Below are 25,612 nucleotides of genomic sequence, written 5' to 3'. Positions count from 1 at the left end.
GAAAAAGAAAAGGAAAGACTTTTTGTTAGAATCTTAATGCTCTTATGAACTTGCAGACCTTATGTTTGCATTGAAATTTACCTGACACCCTCCCATGGCTCAGCTCACATGAACTAGTTGTAATATTCGCATTGCCTAACTGCCCAATCCAGGCTCTAGGAAACTTGGCTGAGTTACAGATTTATGGGTCCTCCTTTCTTTAAAAATCACTTTTATAAGAGGAAGGAAGGAGGAGAAGATGCTGATTAAAATAGAAGTAAAATATAAAACAGTGGGGAAAGACAGCATTTAAATGCTAGGATACACACCTACCCATCTACCTCACCAGGAAGACCCAAAAGTGATGGCCACAAAGCCAGAGCAGTGGCAGTGTTTTGTTGATGGTGGTGGTTGCTTGGTTGGTTTGGGTTTTTGTTGTTGTTGTTGTTGTTGTTGTTTGTTTTGTTTTTGACAGGATGGAGGGTATTGCTCATTTCTTTCTAAAACATTTGTAGTTATTTAAACTGGCCCTGGGAGCACATCCTGCAGGGATGGCATTCCTGACGCTGTTCTTTTGTAGCTGTGTAGAGCATGGTTAGCTTGGGTAGTTTCTAAAGCATAGCCTCTTTACTGAGTATGGTGGTGGCTTCTTCATGTCTCTATTTCTTGGCATTCTCTACTGAAATGATGATAGTGTGCATACCCTACATGGATGTTATAAGAATAAAATAATACATATCAAATAGTAAAATGCTGCACACATAGAAAGCACCCAATAGGCACAGCCAGACATGCTTGGCCTGAAATACACCCATCTCCTTGGAAAGGCTAGGTTCCCCAAGAAACAGAGATCCTGTAACCAAGAGAAGATATAGAATGGTCTAAGTAGATGTCCCCACCAGATGGGTATGTACAAGTCCCCTGGGACCTGTCTGCATGAGCAGCCTCTGGACTAATATACACCTCAGTTCATTCCTATCTTCCCTTCCTAGTTCTAGCTTCCCGTGAGTATTGCTCCACATGTAGTGTCCATTGGCTGGTACCCAAAAAGTAATCTCTGAAAAGCTTAGGCTGTAGGATTCGTTTTTTAAATCATTTTTACTAGAACATCTCCAGGCTATGTCTTAGTTCTAGGCTGATCCCCTTCCTGCCAAAAACATTCTAGAAAAGCTTCGTAACTTTTCTGTTGATGAAAAAAATAATGAGAGAAGTTATGTAAGCCAATCAACAAAGGGGGCCCAATTTAAATGATCAGTGCACCCAGTAAAACCTACAAGCAGACAGACCTTTTCAACAGGATAGGGCAGGCAGGAACAACAAAGTCAGAAGACATGCAGTGTGTTCTTGAAATGTAGTTGTACTTTTGTGACATGTTTGAACTTGTATGTGGGAGAGGGAAGGAAGGGAGACAGAGAGATAGAATATAAATGCTTTAGAAATGCTTGAAAAATTACCACCACCCCCAAGGAAGAAACACGCCCCCCAAATAGCATTACCATATGATTCAGCCATCTCACTTCTCAGCACTTACCCAAGAGATTGAAACCAGTGTGTTGGAGAGATAGATACCTCTCAAGTTTGTTGTGGCATTAGTCACAATAGCCAAGTCAGGGAGCCAACATACATAACATACATGTTCACTGACAGATTACTAGGTAAAGAAAATGTGGTAAATATAAACAGTTGGATACTAGCAAGCCTTAAAAGGGAAAGAAATTCTGTCACTTTCAACAACATGGAATTAGAGAACATTATTCTCAGTGAAGTAAGACAGCCATGGAAAGACAAATAGCACATGTTCTCACTTATGTGTGGAATCTAAAACAACCAAATTCCTAACGCAGAAAGCACAATGCTGATTGTACGAGCTGGGAGGTAGATGGACCAAGGTGATGGTGGCCAAAACAATACGGAGTCTCAAGAGGAGGAGAGTTGAATTTTTGAACTCGTTGCACAGGGGTGAATATAGCTAAAAATGTATTGTACACTTAAAATAGCAAAGAGTAAATTTCAAGTTTCCTTAGCATTAGGGTGATAAGCATGTGAAGTGATAAGTGTTAATCTGCCGTATTTAAGCATTCCACTTTCCATCCATAAATCATAACATTATTTGTACAAATTGTAAATTCACAATAAAAAGGTTAAAAGTACTTGAACAACATTTGAAGGAGTGATCTTTGTTTATATTCTGAAACTGACTACTTATATGAAACTTCTGGAACTAACACAGTACTGTATGTGACTATGAATCGGTGAATGGGAACAGAAAGGAAATATTATTAGAGACACCTTTGGCTGAAGCTGCCTGAGTCATAGTGGTGGAGAAATGAATAGTTCCTTGTGGGTCAGATTCAAACACATACCCTGTTTTGAACAACTGCCATGCTCAAGAGGAGAATATCTGTGATTTACATGAAGAACCATTTACAAGTCTTTTGAGCCATTTAACAGTTATCATTAATAAGTACTATGGGTATCATATTCCTGCTGGCTGTGAGGTTTGTTATGACGTGGCTACTGGACCAGTGGAATAGAAGAATTTTGCTAAAATAGGAACTGGAGCTACAGTAGGAGAAATTATTCTGTCACTGAGCCCTGGCCTTTTAGAGGCAGCCAGAGCCCTTACCACAGTGTTAAAAGGCATATAGAAAATTTAGACTTGATTCTCACCTTACCTTTGGAAAGATATGATCTAATGGCTGCAAGGGCCTCAGGAGGCTTTGGCATAGATCAGACAGCATGAGGCAACATCATATGCCCTCCCCAAACTCAAGCTGAAGCTCACTGTGGCTAGCATCTGATAGAGTCATAGAATTCAGCGTTCAGGGAAAGCAGTGGCAAATTACTGCTGCAGTTCAAGGCAGACATTGTTCCACAAAGACGCAAGTGGTCTGGAAACTCCGGAAGATGTAGAGGAAGGCCTTGCAGTCAAGAAGACTCATAGCATCCAGCTTTAGTGTGGTGGTTCCATCCCACACCTGGGCTGGGCCTGCAAAAGGAGCCTGTTGTCCTGATTCTTTACCAAGAGTCTAGAACCCATTGTAAGGTTTCCTGAACTGGAGTCTGCCTTTTCTCACAGCCCCCCCCCCGCCCCCGCCTCCTGCCAATGAGTTACTAAATATACTCCTCTTTCCATTTATTTTTTTGTTCTCCTGAAACTTCAGTTTCTCAGAAGTGAAACCCCTGATGACATTCTTACAAAACGAAACCTAATCCTTAACTGAGCTGTCGGGGGGGGGGGGGGGGGGGAGGTTAATTAATGAGGAATGAATAATTGTGGAAATAAATGTGTTCGTTAGTAAAAGTCAAAATGTAATAAATAGTTCTTAATCATATGGGAAGGCAATATGTTGGGGTTGTCTACAGAAGTTTTAAGGTTGATTAGAAATTGGCACAGAACTGTATGTAGCAATGTTATAGTATTGTGTAACCCTAACTTTTTCTGATGTTTATAAGCACCAGGTTTGGATCCAACAACATGAGACTTATTTAGAGTAGGAATGTTACTACCTTATAGCATATAGCAAATATCTATAGCATACAATAACTAAGATAACAAATTAAAATTCTATTTCTGATATAAGTTTTCTCTTCTTTCTCACATATGAGATCATATTTTTAGCCCTATTTCAGATTGGTACTACTGACAACTCCATTATCTCAAGAATCAAGAAGGTTAACAGGAAGAACAGTCTAATCCCTTCAGTAATCTAAAATGAGTCGCAGGTTCCAAATTGTTGCTGGTATTTGCTGCTGTGGATATAGTTTCTGCATGAGCCCATTGCAATTAATCTTTTCATTGCTCCCATTTCCTGCTTAAAGCCCTGAAAGCTGTCTCCAAGTTAATCTTGTATCCCCTCGTCTTCCACCCACTGTCTATCCTCTGCACTTCTGATAGCTTAGATTTCACATGTTCCTGAAGGCTCATGTGTTGAAGGTTTAGTCCCTAGCCTGTGTCCCTATGGAAAACTGATGGGACATGTGGGGCCTAGTGAACAAAGGTTAGGTTGTGTGGGGGCATGCCATCAATTGAGATCTTTGGTTCATGGAAGCTGCCTCCCACCACATGCTCCTGTCATGGCGTGTTGTGTTTTGACAGGCCCCAAAAGCAAGGTCCCAAGTGACCATGGGCTAAAACCTCTGAAGCTGTGAGGAAAACAAACTCTTCCTTCTTTTAAGCAGATAATCTGGGCATTTCTGCAAAGATGAAAATCCGAAAGATGAGAGAGTCCTCTAGAACTAACCCTGGGCCTGTTCTTGTGTAATTTAGTGTCCTTTCTGCCCTTACCCTACCTATAAATCCATGGGTAACAAGACTCCTGCCTCCCTCTCCAGTCAGCTGTGCTATGAATCTTCTTGGCAAGGCCCTTGGTGACTTTGTGACCCTGTGCCTGCTCTGCCCTTTACAAGAAGGGGCACATCCTAAGTGAGTAATAACCCCCTAAAGGGACCCAGACCCTAATCCCTACATCAGCTGCAAACTCTGTCTCCTTCATGACATAAAAAGACTTTGCACAGGGAGGGGGAAAAGAAAAGACTTTGCAAATGTGATTAATTAGGGAAACACTCTTGAAATGGGGAGACTATCCTAAATCGTCCAGGTGGGTCCCAAATGCCACTGCTCATGTCCTTTCAACGGGAAGACACAGGGAGATGGACACAAAGGAGAAGAAAACGGTGTGAACATAGCCAGAGATTCCAGCAGCATGAAGTAGGTGGGGAAGACAAAGACTAGATTGTCCTCTGGAGCTTCTAGGGGGAGCAGAGCTCCCAACACCTTGGTTTCATCTAAACAAAACTGAATTTGGCTTCTGGACTGTAGAATTGTGAAAGGGTAAATTTTGTTGTTTTAGTCACCAAGCAGAGCAGCTTCAGGGTGGAATACATGTACAACCTAGGCATACTCAAACTGCATGCATGTTCCTGGGGCTCCAGAGAGCACACACTGTTCGCACTTCATAGGTCTGGTGTGTCTGCTGTTACTGCTTTCTCTGCTCCTCTGGACTTCTTGAAGGACAAGGGCATGATATTTAGCAGTTGCTGAATAAATCCCAAATGGATGTATAGCTTAATGAGTAACACCCGAGACCTGCTTCCTTGAGCTGCCTGTCTCCTGCATCTCCCCTCTCTCTGATCATTTTCCTTTCACATCCTGTGTTCTCCTCAAGCTGTGTCTACATGTGGTTTGAAGTTGGAGCATGATTTTATTTTCTCCTTAACATCTTTTCTTGGTTCGACCAGCTTTCTTTTTATTTCTTGTTATCTCTCACTAAACTCATATTTTTAAGTGAACCCATATTCTTAATTTCATTGAGCCTGCAAAGCAGGTTTTTTTTTTCATTTTAGTTTGAAATTCTTCAAATGTATAAAACAGTAGAAAGAAATAGTACAATAAACAGTGTGAAATTGATTGTTAATGATATGAGCTATCTAATTAGTTCTCTGTGTGCATAAACACAGAAAACAATTTGAAAGTTAGCAGCACACATTGAGTCTTTCTCTCTGAACTGCTCACAGATGTATAGATATATTTCTAAGAATCTGGAGTGTCTTCTTTTCCTTCTAGCTATTTTGGAGCAGGGTGGAGTATCCACCTATCCACAGGCCTTTTATGTCATTCCTGCAGTGATTTGTTGACCTAGACCACTCAGTGTGGCCTATCACTGATATCAGAAATACATCACACGTCCAGGTCAGGCATGCCTTACTGCTTAGAATGGGAAACAGCATTATTTCAATCAGGAGTTGACTATAATTCTTACTATGTTCAAAATCAGCTCCGGATCTGTGGTCCTTTTCAGTCACACACTAGCTCCATATTGGTCTGATTCTGAGCATGTTTTGAAGATAGAGCCAAGAATATGGTTGAGTTCAAAGTCAGGGCTGGGAAAGACTTTTACTAATTCTATACATTCCTACGTTATCACATCCTATCTCCATCTGGACAGATTGGCCCACTTAGGGATTATAGGTCAGTAACACAAGAATACAGGTCACTGTGAAATATCTAAAGAACATTCAAGCACCCAGACCAAAAAAAAAAAAAAAAAAAGTAGGCTATAAAGTTGTTATTTCAAATAAAATTAAAACACCATAATAGTTACCAGTGCTGATATTTTGAACTTCATTTTTTATTATTTTTATTAGATATTTTCTTTATTTACATTTCAAATGCTAGCCTGAAAGTCTCCTATACCCTCCCCCCGCCCTGCTCCCCTACCTCCCCCCCCTCCCACTTCTTAGCCCTGGCATTCCTCTGTACTGGGGCATATAAAGTTTGCAAGACCAAGGGGCCTTTGAACTTCATTTTTAATGCATTGTTTGCTATGGCTGCTGCCATCTCTTGTCAAGATATCCTGGAAATGCCAGAAATGAGGCTACAATGGTGACCACACAGCACTATTCCTCCCGTGTTTCTGACCTGGGCTTATAACTCCATTATTAAAATGTGAAATAACCATTTTTCCTAAGATTATCTTTGCTTTATTTTATGTTTTCTGAAATTAACAAAAATCCTTCTAATTTAAAATAAAATATGAGGCATTGATTTGACAGAAGGTTAGCTAGAGTGGTCAGGAGAGTGACTTGCAGACTTCACCTGGGTCCCATAGGCTAAGGCAGTCCTTGAGAAGTGATACTCAGATGCCACCCAGGGTCTGTGGGCCAGAGAGAATTAGACTATGTCACTTTGCTTCACTAATTCTCTGATCTCTTTATAACTAATTTCAGTTAACCAGCCAGGGGAAAGCAGGGTGTGGTGGTGAGGGGGCCTCAACTCCACTAGTTCTAATTTCTAGGAATAAGGTGACATATCAAATTAATAATGATCTAGACTTCTCTAGTTGGATAAAATTTTATCAGGACCTATTCACAGTAAGAAAATAAAATTTCTGATTGCAGTTGAGGATTTCATCATCATTAAATCACATTTATCAGAATTAATCTAATCAGAATTAAATGGTATTTACAGGTGGTTATTATAAGTTCTTGCATAACCTTTAAGGTCACTAAACCTGGTTCTTTTAAAGTAATTGTAAGTTTGAATCCTCTCTTCAAAACAAAAACAAAAACAAAAAACTAAACATGAGTGTTGATCAGCTTTTTAACTCTTAACAAAATACCAGAGGTAATTAACTTATAAAAGAAAAAGTCTATTCTTGCTCATGGTTGTAGAAAATCCAGTCTAGTTGGGCAAACCCGTTGTTTTTAGATCTCTGGCACAGTGTTAATGGCAGTGGTGGAGCAAACTCATCCCTCCATAGCAAGGAAGTAAGAGAGAGAGGCCAGAGGAAGCAGGGCCCTGCAATCCTTTCTGGGAGCCTCCCTCAGTGGCCTATGGCCTTCCCACAAGGCCCCTCCTTCCAAAGGTCAATAGCACCCCACAAATATTGCCATTCTGATGACCAAAACATTTAACACATGGCATTTGGGAAACATTCAGCATCAAACTGTGGCAACTGTGGGGACTTACGTTATGATTCACCTGTGAAATGTACCCCCACAGGTCCAAGTGTGGTAGCCTCCAACTAGTAGTACTTTTTGGAGATGTTGTAGTACCTTTGAGACGTGGAGTCTGGCTGGAGATAAAGGCCATGATGGGTAGCCCTTAGACTGCCCTCTCTGCTTCAGTTCTGTCTGGTTCTCTGCCACACACCATAGTGGAATTTTCCTCCATGCCTCCTCCAACATGATGAGCTGAGAGGGAAAATGAATCCTTCCTCCTGTAAATCCCTCTTGCCAGGTGTTGACACAGTGGTAGGGGACTAATTGATACATTGTTTCTGCTCTTCTTAGGTATGTATGAATGAATTTAATTGGGATGCAAAATTTTAAGTTAGAGAATAATCTTGAAAAATATTAATATATAAATTTGTGTTTAGTGTTACCAGAGAGCTATTTCTGACACTCGCCTTTACCAATGTATTTCCTGTTTGTTGAGTATAGTATGATATTGAAAGTTAGCACCCAGGTTTTTATCGCAGTTATGACTCTCTTAGTTGTTCAAATCTAAATTCTGGAACAAATGTTTGCCCTCATGCAAACTGGGATATATATATATATATATATATATATATATATATATCCCACCTAATTTTAAAATAGCCACTCCCTTTGAGATCCTTCTACGGGTAAACTAGAAGACAGATTTGAGGAAATTACCCAGAATTCAGTGCACAGTGATGAACAGTTGGTAAATGATAGATACTGAGAAACTAGGATGGAATGAAAAATCCAACACATTAGTAAAAGGAGCTCCAGATAGACTACAGAGAGCAGATGAACAGCATTCAAAGAATTAGTGATAACTTACAGCAGCACACAGAAAATCATAGATAAATAGTTGTAGAAAAAAAGTGCAAGGAATAACAGAGAACATCTCAGCCTCTCAATGAAAATGACATTTCAAAGTATTTAATGAAGTAATTGTCAACCCATGCATCTACATTCAGCAAGGCAGATGTTGTGAATATATTTACATGATTGCAGAGAATTAAGTTTCTAAAAAAAGTATTTTAAAAGCTGTTGGTACTTTCTCCAGAAAGGGCACTGAGAACATATCATCCAAAAAGTGGAGACAACTCATATATTTACCAGCTGATGAATGGATAAATGAAATGTGGTATATCTGTACACTGAACTATCACATAGCCTTAAAAAGATGTAAAGTGCTGCTACATTATAACTTAATGACCTTTGAAATCATTATACTAACGAAGAAACCAAACATAAAAGTGCTGAGTACTGCTCAGCCATGGTAGGAATGGTATGACATGGTTCCTGACCCTAGAACAGACCCAGCAGGGCATAGACCTCCATGAGTGGCAATGGTTGCTGTGGGTGTAAGGCTTGTTTATAGCATTCACATATCACATACATGTATAAACTTTATGTTCCTCCTTTGGAGGAATGTCCTCTCTGCCAAGGTTAATGACTCCATGATAATCAGAGACAGCATGAATTCTGGAGGTGAGGGTATGTCTAAAGTCTCAGCAAAATGCTAGAATGCTGTGACCTTTAGGACAGCCCTTAAGGCTGTGGGAAAGAACACTGAAAACATGAGTTAAAAAAAAATCTCTCAACTCTGCAAAATATAAAGATACGATATAAATTATATGACGGACTTCGAGAACCTAGAAAAACAGAGACAATTGCACTATGAGCCAGCTTGTCAAAAAGATACAAAGTCAGAAAGATACAAAGGCAGGCAGATTCCTGAGTTCCAGATCAGCCTGGGACAAAGGGAGATTAGGTCCAGGCCCTTGGTAGGTATTTCAGGGTGGAGTCCTAGGAGTCCCACCAAGCTAGCTTATTGTCTATGTTTAACAAAGGCAGGCAGATCCCTGAATTCTTTTGCAATGTTAAAAAAAAAAGTGCTTGCTGGCTCTTTTTAATAATCAAGGGGTTGGGATCTTGGGATACAGATTCATCCCATGATTATCAAAAGGGATAATCTGGGGTAATGACTGACTTGGCTCTTGATCTGCAAGAGATGAGCTATTCAGAGTTTTTAGAGTAGCAAGGGAAAGCTGTCTCAAGCAGATCACCGGCCATCAGCTTGTAACCCATAATTTTACTTCGAGTCATTTGTTTTACTGCTCCCAGATACCCATTCTCTCAGAACCCCTCTCCAAGCTGATGCTCGTCCTTGGCAAAAAAGGTTATATAATTTGTGCATGCATCTGTGTAAGGGTTTTTGTTTGTGTTTCTTTAGAACAAGTAACTTGATACAGACATAGAAAGTAGACTGGTTGCCAGGAACTTAAAGAAGGGAGGAATGAGAAATGGCTGCTCATGGTCGAGCTTCCTTTGGGGACATGAAACTATCTGAAGTGAGATCATAGGGATATCAGATATGCAACATGAGCTCTACCTCAAAGCTAAAAGTAGAGTAATGAGCACAGAAATGGCACACATGGATGGACGGGACAAAGGTAAATAAACTTAACGTGACTGGAAAGCTCATTCTCTGCTCTTGAGAATGAGGAAGAGCACAACCATTCCCAAGACAGCATGGCACTTTCTTAAAAAACCAAATATATGCTTACCACATGTCTAGCATCATCCTGTTTGGTATCTGTTCAAAGGAGCTGAAAACATATGCACACAAAAACCTGTTTAATGACATTTATAGCAGCTTTTATTCATAGCTGCCTAAAACTTGTAAGCAGCAAAGACTTCCTTTGAAGGGTAAATAAACTGTGGTACATCCAAACAATGTGAATATATTCAGTACTACAAAATATAACTTAGTATAGCATTGAAGGATGTGGAAGAAACTTCACTGCTATTACAAAAAGGAAGAAGTCATCCTGGAAAGGGTCCCCACTGTGGATCTCTATTTATATGATATTCAGCTAAGAACAGTAAGATAGTAAAAGGAGTGACGCTTTCAAGGGTAGGGTTCAGTTGGAGTGAACAAACACAGAATGAGGGAATTTGGGAGGATATGGGGAGGGATGTTTGTTTACATTCATAAAACTTTTATTAGGGTTCCACTGATGACTGTCTATTTTTAGTTCTTGTAGATCCCTTACTGTGCTTAATTTACCAATTACACCTTATTATAAATGTGTTTGCATAAGAATAACCAACCCTTCAAATGAATAGTTTCTGCATTCACAGATTCAGTTAACCATGAGTCAACATATTTTGTAAAATTCAAATCGATACTAAATATGTATAGATTTTTTTCTTGTCGTTATTCCCTAAATGATGCTGTAGAACAGTTATGTGTATAGCATTTCCACTGTATTAGATATTGTATTAACTTCTCCTGGGGAGATGTGAACAAGCATCTTTTTACCTCATAGGCACCTACAGCAAATCAAAGTGGCAATTCCACCAAAGTCCACCATGAGAGATCCCCATGAAAGCTGAGTCATGGAATCTCACTTTCAATTGACCTTTTGCTTCTTATATACTCTAGCATCTATCTGTATGTAGGAAGACAGGCAGATGGAATGATGGCAATGGCTGGAATCCCAGGTGAGGATTCTGGGACACTAGGAAATGTCAACAGCTTTGTTACTATTAGCCTATTAGAGCTCGCCATCACCATTGTTCTGCTCATTTCATTGCCTTTACTGATGAGTTAAAGTAATCTCTACTCCAAGATGGCAATGGGATTATTATGGTATCCTGAAGGAAAAAGTCACTAGAGCAATATTGTAAGTAAACTAGATAATGTTTAAAGTTTACAGGAGCATTATGTTTTATACTCAAATACTATGTATAAGATACTTAAGCAGAAAGATTTTGCTGAAGGGACCCTGATATAGCTGTCTCTTGTGAGGCTATGCCAGTGCCTGGCAAATACAGAAGTGGATGCTCACAGTCATCTATAAGATGGAACACAGGGCCCCAATGGAGAAGCTAGAGAAAGCACCCAAGGAGCTAAAGGGGTCTGCAACCCCATAGGTGGAACAACAATATGAACTAACCAGTACCCCCAGAGCTCGTGTCTCTAGCTGCATTTGTATCAGAAGATGGCCTAGTTGGCCATCACAGGGAAGAGAGGCCCCTTGGTATTGCAAACTTTATATGCCCCAGTTCAGGGGAACGCCAGGGCCAAGAAGTGGGAGTGGGTGGGTAGGGGAGCAGGGCGGGGGGGAGGGTATAGGGAACTTTCGGGATAGCATTTGAAATGTACACAAAGGGGGACTTTTGGGATAGCATTGAAAATGTAAACGAGGAAAATACCTAATAAAAAAATAAATTAAAAAAAAGAAATGTACACAAAGAAAATATCTAATAATAAATAAATAAATAAATAAAAATAAAAGATACTTGAGCAGCACACTTTGGGATCCACAAAAGCCTTAGAACTAATTGTCCACAGATACCGAATGCATGACTTTTTTGTTGTGACAAAATCCCTGACAAGTATCATAAGAGATGAGAGCTTATTTTGGCTGACAGATCAGGGGATAGAGTCCATCCTCGTGGGATGCATTGCAGGGCAGTTAGCTGCTGGCCTTGGTGACAGGAGGCTACCTGTTCATATCTAAGCAGATCAAAAAGTAGAGAAGAGAGAATGCCAGCACTCAATTGCTTTCTCTGTTTTTGTTTGTTTGTTTATTTTAATTCAACTCAGGTACCATCCCATGGGTACTTGAGATGGTAAAACCTTTTGGTGGTTTGAATGAAAATGTTCTGCATAGGCCCATAGGGAGATGTGGCCTTGTTGGAGGAAGTGTGTTGTCAGGGGTGGACTTTGAGGTTTTAGAAGCTCAAGCCAGGTCCACTGGCCCACTCTCTCTTCCCGCTGCCTGCATCCATGTGTAGACCTCTCAGCTTCTTCTCCAGCACCATGTCTGCTTGTGCACCTCCATGCTTTCTGCCATGATGATAACAGACTACACTTCTGAACTGTAAGCCACTCCTAATTAAGTGTTTCCTTCATAAGAGTTGCCATGACTATGGTGTCTCTTTGAGCAATAAAACCATAACTAAGACACAATAATATTCAACACAGGTCTTTCCCCTAGTGAATTCTGTCTGGAAACATCCTCATAGACACACTCAGATGTATACTCCACTAATGCCCTACCTTGCCCTTCCTTCCTTCCTTCCTCCCTCCCTTCCTCCCTCCCTCCCTCCCTTCCTTCCTTCCTTCATTCCTTCCTCCTCTGATGAATGTTTTGCTTGTATACATATCCATGCACGTGCAGGCCTGGTGTCCACAGATCCCCTGTCTCTTGGATCCCCTGTAAGTGGAGTTACAGATGGCTGTGGGCTGCCATGCTGTGCTGCAGACCAAACCTGGACCCTCAGGAAGAGCAGTCGGTGCTTTTAACCTCTGAGCCATCTTTTCAGTCCCCTAAGGCTTTTCTTAATGTAGTCCAGGTGTCAAACAAAATTAACCATCACAAAACCATCCCTTGCCAGCTTAACACCAAACATATCACTTAAATCATAACATTCCATTTCTGCTCTCTAAAGTCTTATATTCATTCCGTAATGCAAAAAGCATTTCAGTCATCTCTGTCTCCCAAGTCTTAACAGTTGTAACACTGTTCAAACATTCAAATTTAAGGTCTGCTCTAAAACTCAAGGTAATATGTGAACTCTGCAAAAATGAAAATGCAGATTACAAACTTCAAATATGCAGCAGTACTGAGTAAACATTTCCAATCCAAGAGAAAGGATTGGGGCATAGAAAGGATGGATGAGGCCTGGAAAACAGGGAAACTCCCCAGTAGATGCTGTACTGGTGAACATGTATTGCTGTATAAAGTGAAATGGCTGTTGGTCCTGAAAGGAGCTGAGGCATAATTGCTCTGGAACTAGGCTTTCTCATGAGAGAGCGTCCAGACTACGATCAGGCCCTAAAGCAGAAGAAAATTACAAAAGAGAAAAGGACTATATATCAGAAACAGCATAACAGGCCTTAAGGGGAAGAGGTTCCCTTTTAAAACATGAGAGGAGTAGCTTAAAGAAAGAATGACAGCTGTCATACGTAGGATGATGAGTGGGGGAGTCAAACAAAACAGCCATGTGGAGGAGGTCTGACTTGTGTAAATTGTTAGGAGGAGCTGGTAGGATGTTTTATACCATGCAGTTATGTTTGGGATAGCCTACCTGACAAGGGAGACGCGAGGTGTTGGGGTGGGGGCAGGAACTGCTTAGAGCCATAAATTATGAGCATAAAATTCACTACATGGAATAGCTTCTTAATATCTCAGGGCAAGAGCTACAGGGTGGGAACCTGATTTTTTCAGGCTGTGGAATCTGTCCTCTGAGATTTTTAAAGGCAGCACCATGATCTAACACATACTATAATTTGCTGGAATTGATGGAAGTTTAGCAGTGACAGAAGTAAGAAAGTTAGCCTTAACATAAAGTATGAATTCTGATGGCAATGATTTGTTAATGTAGATTGATAAAATGTAACAAATGTGCACTTGTGTTTGTGGAGGACGCAGATGACGAAGGAAAATAAATGTTACTGGAGCAGGGAATACATAGGAGAGCTTGGGGGTTTCTGCTCAATTATCCTTATGAACCTAAAACTTCTAAAAATAATTTTACTTAAAAATTTAATCACAATTACTAATTGAACAATATACAAGCCAAGCTGAACTAGACAATATCATATCATAGTACCTGCAGCATATAAGGTAGCAGAGAACAAATTGCAGTTAAAATAAAGGTAAGCATTAATAATGCTGCAGAGGATGAGAGTATTGATAAAGTATAAAGTGTGTATCAAGAGCATATGACTCCATGGGAAAACTGGGTTACTCATACATTGTCACTCCGGAAAGCAGTCTGGCAGTTTCTGGCCAAGCTAAAAATGGACTTACCACACAGCTTAGCAATTACATTTTTGGGCATTTGTCCCAGAGAAATTAAGACTTATTTCATGAAGAATTTATACATGAACATTAATAGCAGCTTTATTTGTACCAGCTCTAAACTGGAAACTTTACAAATGTCTCTCACCAAGTGAGTGGCTAAACAGTCTATGACGTGCACATGCCATAGTTACAACATACAACAGTTACACACCATAGCACACACACAGTTAGAGGGCATGGACCTGAGATGCCATCCTTGGGCAAAACTTGACATCATGCTAAATAAACAGGAGCCAATTTCAAAAGTATACATGCTTCATGATTGCACTCGAACAACATTTGTAAAATAACACTAAAATGGAGAATGGATTTTTGGTGGCTGGTGGTGAGGGACAGGTAAAAGGCTTATGCCTCTGTAAAAGACTAACAGAGGGTGTCTGACAGTGATGGAACTAATGAATATTTTCATTGTGGTGGTTACAGAACACACAAGCAAGGGCATATATAGCTGATAAAAGACCAATCTATTGATATTGGATATTTCTTCTAGTTGTATAAGATGTTAACATGGGGTGCATTGGTCTTACCTGTGGATTTTTTGCAACCTACTATATGAATCTACAGTTATGTCAAGATAAATGTTTAATTAATTACAATTGCTAATGGGGTAGAAATAATACTGGATGTAAGCTTGTTAATAGGGTATTTGCCTAGGATGCATGAAGCCTTGAGTCCCATCTTCAGCATCACATAAACTGGATATGGTGGGACACAGCTTTACTATTGGCACTCAGGAAGGAGAATTACAGTTTCAAAGTCATCAACCATAGTGAGTTCAAGGCCAGCCTGCGCTTGTCTCAGAAAAAGGAGGTAGAGAATAAAATTGGAACTTTCTAATAAGAAGGGCAGTGAAAAAAAGAAAACTCAGCCAATATATAAGTTCAGTTACATTAAAGGAATAATTTCAGAAGATCTATTCTAGAACATGGTGACTATTGCTAGTCATATAGTATATTGTTGAAAATTACTAAAAGAATGAATATAGACTGTCCTCACCACCAAGATGTATATGTGTTTTCATGTTAATTAACTAGATTTGGTAACTTTACAATTTGTATACATACTTCAAAATGTATTTTACACAATAGATACAAACAACTCTCTCAGTTTTAAAGAGTAATACAGAAGTATTGAAAGTGAAACAATGGTGATGTGTTGGGGTATATAATGTGAAGGTGTGTCTTTGTATATTCACAATTGTTAATTCTGTACCATCAGAGAGCTAAATGCTGGCAGGATCTTGGTATTGTTATTTCTGTGGCCCAACTCCAGCCTCACATCTTGTAAATATTCATCCTCACTAGCCTAGAGGCAATCTAGAATTGTATTTGAGTGGTTGTAATAAAGAGCTGATGGCCAGTAGCTGGACAGGAAGCAGAGGGCAGGACTTCCAAGAGGGAGCATATGTAGAGGTAAATGGTCAGACTAGAGGGGAGCAGAGAGGTGAAACTAACCACTTGGCTGGCGGTAGAGCCAGGATTAGTCAGTTAAGTTTAGCATGGCTGGAAGAGTCCCTCACTAGAAAGCCTGAGCTTTACAATGTTAAAAAGCCTCTCTGTCCCTATTTATACTGCTGGCAGGTCCAAGAAAACCACACTATGGAGTTGGTAATATCAAGAGAAAGCAGCTGGAATCTGTTAATATCAAATACACTAGACTGTAAGGAAAAGAGTAAATTTATAATGATAAAAAGAACAATTGAGTGGAAAGATAAAACACCCTGAGCTGCACCAATAAAGAAGGCTCAAAGCAAATACATAAAGCAAAACCCAGTAGATTTTAAAGGAAAGACAAGATAGACCCATGTTGAGGTAGATTTTTAATATTAATCCCTTGGTAATGGATGCTAAGGGGTTGAGCACAAGATTAATGGAAATAGATAGGGGATACATGGATAGGCAGGACTATCTAAGACTCATAGGCACATGCCAGTTCACAGTACAGCATATTTCCTGACCACAACTCTGTAAATCAGAAATTACTAACAGCACGATAAGCAATACTGCAATCAGTTAAAAAATTTAAACACATTTCTTAAAAATATCAGGCTCAGCACTGTAGAGAACTCCTTAAAACTATGAAAAGGATGCTTTAGTTCTCCACAGTGATGGCGTCTGTAGGGGGTGAGTGGGGAAGGATTAGTTTTCTTTAAGGGGCTGGCCAAGGGCAATTTGAACATGCTTTGTGAGTGTAAGAGCAACACAAATTGGCTGGGCTTTGGGGTTTTTTGGTTGGTTGGTTCTGGTTTGGGTTTTTCTTCTTCTTCCCTTCCTCCACCTCCCCCTCCTCTTCCTCTTCCTCCTCCTCTTTCTCCCCCTCCTCCTTCTCCTCCTTCTCCTCCTTCTCCCCCTCCCCCTCCTCTTTCTGTCCCTCCTCCCCTCCCCTCCTCTTTCTCCCTCTTCTTCTCCTCCCCCTCTTCTTCCTCCTCCTCCCCCTCCTCCTCCTTCTCCCCCTCTTCCTCCTCTTCCTTCTCCCCCTTCTCTTCTCCTTCTCCTCTTCCTCTTCCTCCTCCCCTCCTTCTCCTCCTCCTTCTCTTCCCCCCCTCCTCCTCCTCTCTTCTTCTTTTTGATTGGGAAATCACAAGGATAGAGAGTGGACCTGCAAAGAGTGAGGACTGTGATCAAGGTTCATGATGTGAAATTCCCAAATAATCAGTAAAAAATACCATGTAAAAATTTTTAATAGAATTAGTCTACTATGAATGATCCTGATATAAAGAAAAAATCATATTTTTATAGAGATACTAGTATTTTAATTTTTAATTATTCAAGATCTTGTGCTTTATTAAAGAATAAATTCTCTCAAATAAAAATAATAAGGCTCAGGATAAACCTCATAATCAGAAAAAATTAGAATGGAATGATGATGGGAAGCTGTATAGAAAGCTAAAAATGGGAGGGAAATGTGTAGCTGTAAGAAGGAAAAGAAAAAGCTAGCAAAACTCCAAATGAAGATGGAAAAAGTAAAACTGAATAAAGAAATAAAGCTTGAGTCTAAGAATGAAAGAAATACCTTAATTTCACCTTCAGAAAGAAAAGTCTCCAGGCCAGGTGGCTTAGTGGATGAATGCCTGCAATCATGCCTGATGGCCACCATGCCAGATGGCCTAAGCTTAGGCTGTGCATCCCACATGGTGGGAGTGGAGAACAGACCCCACAGATTGTTTTCTGGTCTCCACATAATAAAAATCTTCAACATCTTGGAGGGAGAAAAGATAGAAAGATCTGTAACATTTTATTTCTTTGGGCAAAAAGGTGTAATTTATACACATAAGTTATATCACAAATATCACATACTTACTGAAATATAGTTCACATACCATATAATTTAGTCATATAAAGTGGACAATCCATTGATTTTGTAAGCATATTTTCCAAGTTATAAAGCCATCATCATAGTTACCTTGAGAACATTTTGCCATCTTATGAAGAATCTGTATACTGTTTTGTTGTCATTCCTAAGCTACCTCATTCCTCTCCTCAAGCCAACCACTAAATATGAGTGAAGCCAGATAACATGACCTTTCAAACTGAATCCTTGCATGTAGCACACACTTTTCAAAGTTCATCTACCCTATAGCATGTCTCAATAGAGTCTTTATAGCTGTGTGACATCCACTTGTATGACCACACCACATTTGCTTATCAGTAAGCAAAATTTGGGTCCTTTCCACATTTGATTTTTGACAATAATGCTGCAGCGGGCATTTCTACAAGCTTTTGAGTAAGGATATTTCTGTGTTTCTCTTACTGAAACAAATGTAAATTCCATGTTTTTTAAAAGTAGTCAAAGTGTATTCCAAAGAAATTATATCATTTTGCCTTCCTACCAGCAGTATGTGGGTTCTTGTTTATCTCATCCTTGCTAACACTTGCTGTTGTCTCGTTTTTATTTGTAGCCATCTTACCAGGTATGCAGTGGTATATATTCTGGTTTTGATTTGTAGTCCTCTTTAGAAAGAGCTGCTCTCAGCTTGTCCACTTATTGTCTAATGTTGAGTTGTAGGAGTTTCTAGTGCAGTGCCCTGGCTATCAAGCCCTACTCAGATAAGGATTTATAAGTATTTCCTCTGTTCTGTTGTTTGCCTCCCCGAGTTTTTAATAGTGTTCTGAGGCACTGAAGGTTTTGATCTGGGGGCTTGCCTAGCAGATGAAAGAAAACAGGAATGGTCACCAGCAACACACACACACACACACACACACACACACACACACACACAAGTATCTTCATGGAGTCCAACCTGTGTATTTTGTATTTTATTGTATGAGATTTTGGTGTCACATCCAGAACACACTTACCATATCTGGCCACCAATTTTAAAATACCCACTCTGATGTCTTTTGAATAGTTCATTAAATGGTTTAAAGGATTTTAGAGTCAATTATTTCTTTTAAGCAACTTACTTTTATAGCTATGGAAGATTTTCATAATTATACATTCAATGCCAACTTTCTTTTGATTCTTTGTTTTCCTAATTATTGCCAAATGCATTATATTATAAGTTTTAAAAGCAAGGGAATAAATAGTACATTGTATTTTGATACAAACATTTCCCCATGAGCAATAGTAAGCAATATTATTGCCAAATGCCTTTATTAGGAACAAAGTCTTAACTGATTAAAGACCATATTATATGTCAACTGTAAAATGAGCTTTCAGCTTTTTTTTTTTGCCTCATTTTTAAAATACAGAATTTCACTTTGGCTTGGGTAATAGAACTCTAAAACTTCAAAGAAACTTTGAGTCTAAAAAGGAGGTCTTATGGTTATAATACTCACTTGAAGTTCAAGTACCTCTTTGGAATTTGAAGCTGGCTGGAAGTGGGTGTGTGCACAGGAGTCCATGTGCCACTGTGCATGTGTGGAAGACAAAGGACACGTTTTCCTTCTTATTGAAGCAGGGTCTCTCTTGTTGTTTCTGCCTTACAGCTTACTCTACATTAACTGACCCATAAGCTTCTGGTCAATTCTCCTGTCTCCACTCCTCATCTAAGGGTAGGAGTGCTGGATTACAGATACAAGTCACTGCATCTGGTATTTTATGTGACAACAGGAATTGAACTTAGGTCATCAAGTGTGAATAGTTCACACTTATATCCACTGAGCCATCTCCTGACCCTCCATCTCTTTAAATTTATTTTGTTTTGGACAGAAGGTCTCTCCTGGTATGGTTGACTCGGCTGGCTGGCCAATGAGTTCCAGGATCTACCTTTCTCTACTCTCCCAGTGTTGGGGTTACAGGCATGACCACCCTTTTTGAATGGGTGCTTTTCCATGGGTGCTGGGGTCAGAACTCAAACCCTTATCCTTACACGGCAATTGCTTTGCCCATGGAGACATTTCAGCAGCCCACAAATAAATCATTTATAGCTATCAAATAATTTATAACTTATCTGTGATAAATATTTGAACAATATGAAGAAGTCCTTTTTAAACTTTATGGTTCTTATTAAACTGTTCTGTATTTTTCAGGCATTTACTGGTCCCCTAATTTTGAGGGTTATATTATTTGGAGTACTCAGTGGAAATATAGGACTTGGTCCTCCTACCTCAGAGAATTTGCCTTCTCCATGTAGAGCCTAATGGCACACATGATGATATTTAAAAAGAAATAAGCATTTACCACAAAGGGTCTAAGCTAAGACTCTGAGCTGCTCTGGACCTCTGCAGGCAGGGAGGGTAAGGTCTGACTGGAGAGGGCTGACAGAAACCAATACCACCTAGGTGAAAGCATTGTTGTGAGCACATGTCCCACTGCCTGAGGCTGGACTGTGCCCATTACTGGAAGCAGAGCTGTGTTCGGTGAACAGCCGAATGGCTCACATGAAGGCATGTGTGGAAGCAGGCAGAGCTGGCATTGGTGATGCAGTCAACTGCTGAGAAACACAGTAGATGGTGACCAGAGGAGTGGTGGGAAACGCAGTCTATCTAGTGGAGCACAGTAGAATAAAGCATTCCTGAAAAGATCTTCCCTCCCTTTTACCAAAGTCAGAAAAGGAAAATAAGATCACCCAACCAGAAAATAAAAGATCTGTCTCAGATTTTCCTTTAACTTAGAGTCCTATAATGTTTCTCTCACCACAGCCCTTCCAAGTTTATTAAGAGGAAAGAAAATGAACAGAACAGATAAGTCAGAAGCTCCTTCGTAGAAAAGTCAGAGCCTGATAGGGGTTTACTTTAGTGGCTGAGGCAGACAAATGTCTAGAAAATCTAGTGAAGGACTTAGCCGCTTCTTTTCCAAGATAAGGTCTCAGGCTGGCCTTGGGGCCTCCTCGCCTGGCTGCCCACCTCTGCTTCCTTCCCGCTCAGATTATAGGCGTGAACACCTGGTTATGACCTAATAGTGTTTTTTTATTTTATTCATTATTTGTATGTGTACAGTTTGTGTGTGCATGTGTGTGTGTACATACATACATACATACATACATACATACACAGGCTATGTGTGGAGGTCAGAGGACAACTTTTAGAAATTGGGTTCTTCTTTTCCCTGTGGATTCTCTGGATCAAAACCACAGTGTCAGGATGTGTGGCGCAGGCTCTGTCCTGTGGACCCATCTCACTGGCCTTGACGCGGTTATTTCTAAAAGCTGGGTTCTGGTTACTTTCTCCCTCTAATCCAGCGTTATTCCCAGGCTGGGTTTGGCAAATGTATGTGAAGCAAAGCTGAGCAGATGAGTAAATCAAAATATCTATATCTATGTATATAGATATAGATATCAGCATCCCCCTTGCTGCCCCGCCCCCACCCGGCCCTGCCACCAATCATCTTACAAGTACTAATGCCATTTAAAGAAAATATTTCCTTTTACAGATTCACCTTTTTGGAGTTTTGCTGGCCATTTTAGGAAACCTGGTTATCAGCATTTCCCTAAATATCCAGGTAAGTAAAACTATACTTTTGTGACTATAGTTTTATCTGAGAATGTTGTACACCTGTCACAGATTAGGGCATGTTCCTTTCTACAACAATTTCACCCATTAAAAACAGAAGAAAAATAATAAAAAATTATATTTTATGATCTAACTGTAGAATGCAGGTCTTGAAGAAGGTAGGATATATGGTAGGAACTGAACTGAAACGAGAAGAGCTGATGATGGTAAAGTGAAAATTGTGTAAATATGAACTGCAAAACAAACCATGAACTCAGTCCAAACTGTAAATCAGTTCATGAGTCGGCTTGACACAGAATCAAACCAATATAGTTTCTAAAGCTACTGAATAAAAATAGGTCTGAATATCAAAATATCTCCTTGAACATTTGTTATAGATTGCATTGAAAGTATTTTCTTCTACGCTGCTGTTTGTGTTTTTATTTTATTCATATTTTATACAAATTTTAATACATTAAAATATTTGCTTTCTGACCCACAAACATTGTGCCACACTGAGAAAGGCACTCCTTGTTCAGTTTGTTGTTGCTGCTGCTGCTACTGTGCTTTTCTGGCAGTAGGGATTACAGTTAGGACCTTGTGCACACTGGGTAAGTGCTCTATCCCTGAGCTCCAGCTCCAGCCATAAGACTTCGAGTTCTTTAATGTCCCATGAACTCTTCTAGACCTCTAATTATTTTTAAGATAATCTAGACCAGTTCACTAGTCTTATAAGGAAATATGCTCAGTTATCATAAGACCTAGGGGAGATGCACTTAATGAGTCCCTAAGAAATTCATTGGTTTGCTTTGTTTTGCAGTGCTGGGGATGAAATCCAGAGCCTTGTGGGGGCTCTTGAGGTACTCTACCATTGAACTATACCCCGGACACATTGTATTTATATTTTAAATACAAAGAAATATTCAAACCAGATATGAATGAGTTTGCCTACCACAATCCCCAGCAACTTCCTGTACTAATTGAGTCCCTTCTAAAAACATGTTCTTTAATACTTCAGTGCCTTAATTTTGTTAATGTTCTTTTGAAATCTGAAACTATTTTAAATTGTAAAAGAGCTGTTTTGGCAGAGTGCTCTAAAATACCTCTTACCTCCATAAGATGCTTACTTTTAGATAGTAATGATAATATATATTTTAGAAGTCTTGTAAGGCAAAACCCAAAACCAGTGTTCTTATAGAAAAGACCCTCCAGACTATTGAATGCTATAGGATTAAGAATTGCTTCTGCTATTAATATTCTTGGTACAAAAACAAAGCCATAATAGTCTACAAGTAAATTAGAAAGCTCTGATGTAAATTTGTGAGATCTAAATTTTCAAAGCATGTGGGGCTTGGTTGTGCACGCCTTTAATTCTAGCACTTAGGAGGCAGAGGCAGAGGAATCTCTGAATTTGAGGCCAGCTTGGTCTACTTAATGAGTACCAGGCCAACAGGGCTACATGGTAAGAAGCTGTCTCAAAAATAAATAAGATTTGACAGCAAGTTTTAATTTGATGGATATGTTTTCTGTTTATGTTCTGATTTGCTTCTAGAAATATTCTCATCTTCATTTGGCCCAGAAAGAGCACCCAAAGCCATACTTTAAGAGTGTGCTTTGGCTGAGTGGAGTCCTGCTGACAGCCGTAGGAGAGACAGGCAATTTCGCAGCCTATGGGGTTGCCCCCATCACTCTGATCGCACCACTGGGGTGCATGTCAGTTACAGGTGGGTCATTTATCCTTATGTTGGCAAATTAAATATTCACAAATTAGAAGAATTGATTAAAAATCTAACAGAAGATGTTTCTTATTCCTGAGCATATTAACATAGGATTCCAGTTCTAATCTCTGGTACTTCCCACCACAGTACCACACTAACCACATAGAAACATGTGTTCTATAGCTTTTACATTTACACTTAAAGGCACCATTCTCAACATATCTTAATAGGTTCAATTTTTGTAACTTAAAATGTTACACTGGATTTGTTTTGTTTGTTTTGTTTCGCTTCAAGACAGGGTTTCTCAGTGTACCCCTGCTGTCCTGGAACTTGTTCTTCAGACCAGGCTGGTCTTGAACTCAAAGAGATCCACCTACTTCTGCCTCCCGAGTGCTGAGATTAAAGGCATGCACCACCACTGCCTGGCATTATACTATTTTCTTGATTACTTATGGATTATCTAAAACATTTATAGTGCATTTATATTTTGTTTTGATGTTAAGCTGACAATACATGTAGTTTGATCACTGCTGTCTGATCACGAAGCCATAATTTAGCCCATCTTTGACATTAAAAATTAAATGTGAATTATTCTGAACTACCATGAGAATATAAGTTTTATAGTAATTTCATAGCTATCCCCTTTCAAAATTCATATAACTAAGTACATTTAAAGATGAATAAAATGAGGGTTTGTTTTAAAGAACAAAAATTACTGCTAACAAGAAGGAAAAATTCTGTAAGCCTTGTTAAAAACTCGTAAAACATCTTTTGAGTTTTATTCTTTATCTGCTGCTATGGAAACAGCATATTTCTAAATTTCTGTGAATTTAGAATCTTCACTGAAATAGAAACAGCTTGGTAGTCGTGAATGACTAGATCAAGCCCAAGTTTCGTATTTCTTCAAAGCGTGATCTGGCACTCACAAGAAAGTGTAGCTTAAACTGAAACAACATATATGCAGACAGAATTTTATTTTATTTTGGAAGCCTCTCCTTTCTCTAAAACTTTTAAAATATTTAAGATTATACTATGGTAAATCATAATATAGTAAATATATAGTAAATAAAACTATAGTAAGGTTATATTATAGTAAATATATAGAAATAAGGAATACTTATTTTACTTTTTAGAAGTTGTTGAACCTCCATTTTGAGACCTGAGGAGATAGTTCTGTAGGGAAAAGTGCACATCTAATTCACAGGCATGAGAAGCTGAGTGGGGATCCCCAGCAACCTTGTAGAAGCAAGGTAGAATAGCACTGCCTGTAAGCTCGACACAGTTGGACAGAGACAAGTAGATCCCAAGGACCACTGGGCAGCCAGTCTAGCTGAAACATGAACTCCAGGTCTAGTGAGAGGCTTTGTCGTAAGAAACTAAGGTGGACCGTGGTAGAGAAAGACACTGCATTGTCTTTAGGCCTCCACACATGTAACACCACACAGATTTCGAACATGTATACACCATATATACATGCACATATAAAAAAATTCCACATACTGATTGTCTTAGTTAGGGTTTTACTGCTGTGAACAGACAACATGACCAAGGCAAGTCTTATAAAAAACAACATTTATTTGGGGTGGGCTTACAGGTCCAGAGGTTCAGTCCATTATCATTAAGGTGGAAGCATGGCAGTATCCAGGCAGGCATGGCACAGGCAGAGCTGAGAGTTCTACATCTTCATCCAAAGGCTGCTAGTAGAAGACTGACTTCCAGGCAACTGGGGTGAGAGTCTTAAGCCCATACCTACAGTGACACACCTATTCCATCAAGGCCACACCTCCAGATGGTGCCACTCCCTGGTCTAAGAATATACAAACCATCACACTGATACTATACTGAAAAGGCATGATTTATACATCAATTTACCATTTTTACCATCCTAATAAAATAAGTTTCATCCATTGATGGCTTTGACTTTTTTTTCTCAGTATCTGAGAATAACAGTAAGACTTCTCATTGGATTGTTAACATGGGGTGTGGTGCCTTGTGGTTATCTGAAATGCTTCTCTTCAGGTTGTGCATCTTGCTGTCTTTTCTTTTGTTCATTTCGGTTTCATGCTCTCTTTCCATGAGATATATGAGCAAAAAGTGTATAGGCAGCACCTGTAGATACTCAGAGGAGACCTGCGTTCACCACGTTGTATTGACTCTGTTTACATTATGTTCTCCAAGCTCTTGGAAAATTGTAGTACAAAGTGATCTAAGATGAGGATCCCTAAGTTGCCAGCTGTGGGCAAGGATACACGTAAAGCATTAAGGAAGCTGTGAATCCGATTAGGTCACTGTGCTTGCTCAAAGCTCTCATTAATAAATAGGACTTGAGCTTTGTACAGGGAGATAAGAATGGATCAATTTGCATTTTTCTACAAGTTGACTGCCAGTTGAAAATACTGTCTTTAATTTATTGAAAATACTGTCTTTCATCCACTGGATCGTTTTAGCTCCATTGTAAAAGGTCGAGTGACCATATGTGTGTGGGTTCATTTCTGGCTCTTCAATCCTATTCCATTGATCTACCTGCCTGTCCCTATACCAATACCATACAGTTTTTATCACTATTACTTTCTAGTACAGCATGAGGTCAGGAATGATGATTCCCCCAGAAGTACTATGGTTGAGAATAGTTTTTGCTATCCTGGGTTTTTTATTATTCCAAATGAATTTGAGAATTGCTCTT

The 25,612-nt window shown here is 39.5% G+C and overlaps 1 protein-coding gene across 2 annotated transcripts in view; it reads left to right on the top strand.

Annotated features, from left to right (window-relative positions):
* Nipal2 (NIPA like domain containing 2) overlaps positions 1 to 25,612 on the top strand; it is a 110,284-nt gene that overhangs the window by 7,972 nt on the left and 76,700 nt on the right. Inside the window, exons 2-3 of one of the 2 annotated variants that reach the window (XM_029469394.1) lie at positions 21,153 to 21,221; positions 22,791 to 22,935. In XM_029469394.1, coding sequence (XP_029325254.1) covers positions 21,153 to 21,221; positions 22,791 to 22,935 — 214 coding nt within the window. Of the gene's footprint in view, positions 1 to 21,152; positions 21,222 to 22,763; positions 22,936 to 25,612 lie in introns of both variants that reach the window. The other variant, XM_021183905.1, reaches the window with a different exon arrangement.

The sequence above is a fragment of the Mus caroli genome, chromosome 15 (genome assembly GCF_900094665.2).
Source record: "Mus caroli chromosome 15, CAROLI_EIJ_v1.1, whole genome shotgun sequence".
NCBI classification, from domain to species: Eukaryota; Metazoa; Chordata; class Mammalia; order Rodentia; family Muridae; genus Mus; species Mus caroli.
This window is presented reverse-complemented; position numbering and strand designations above follow the sequence as displayed.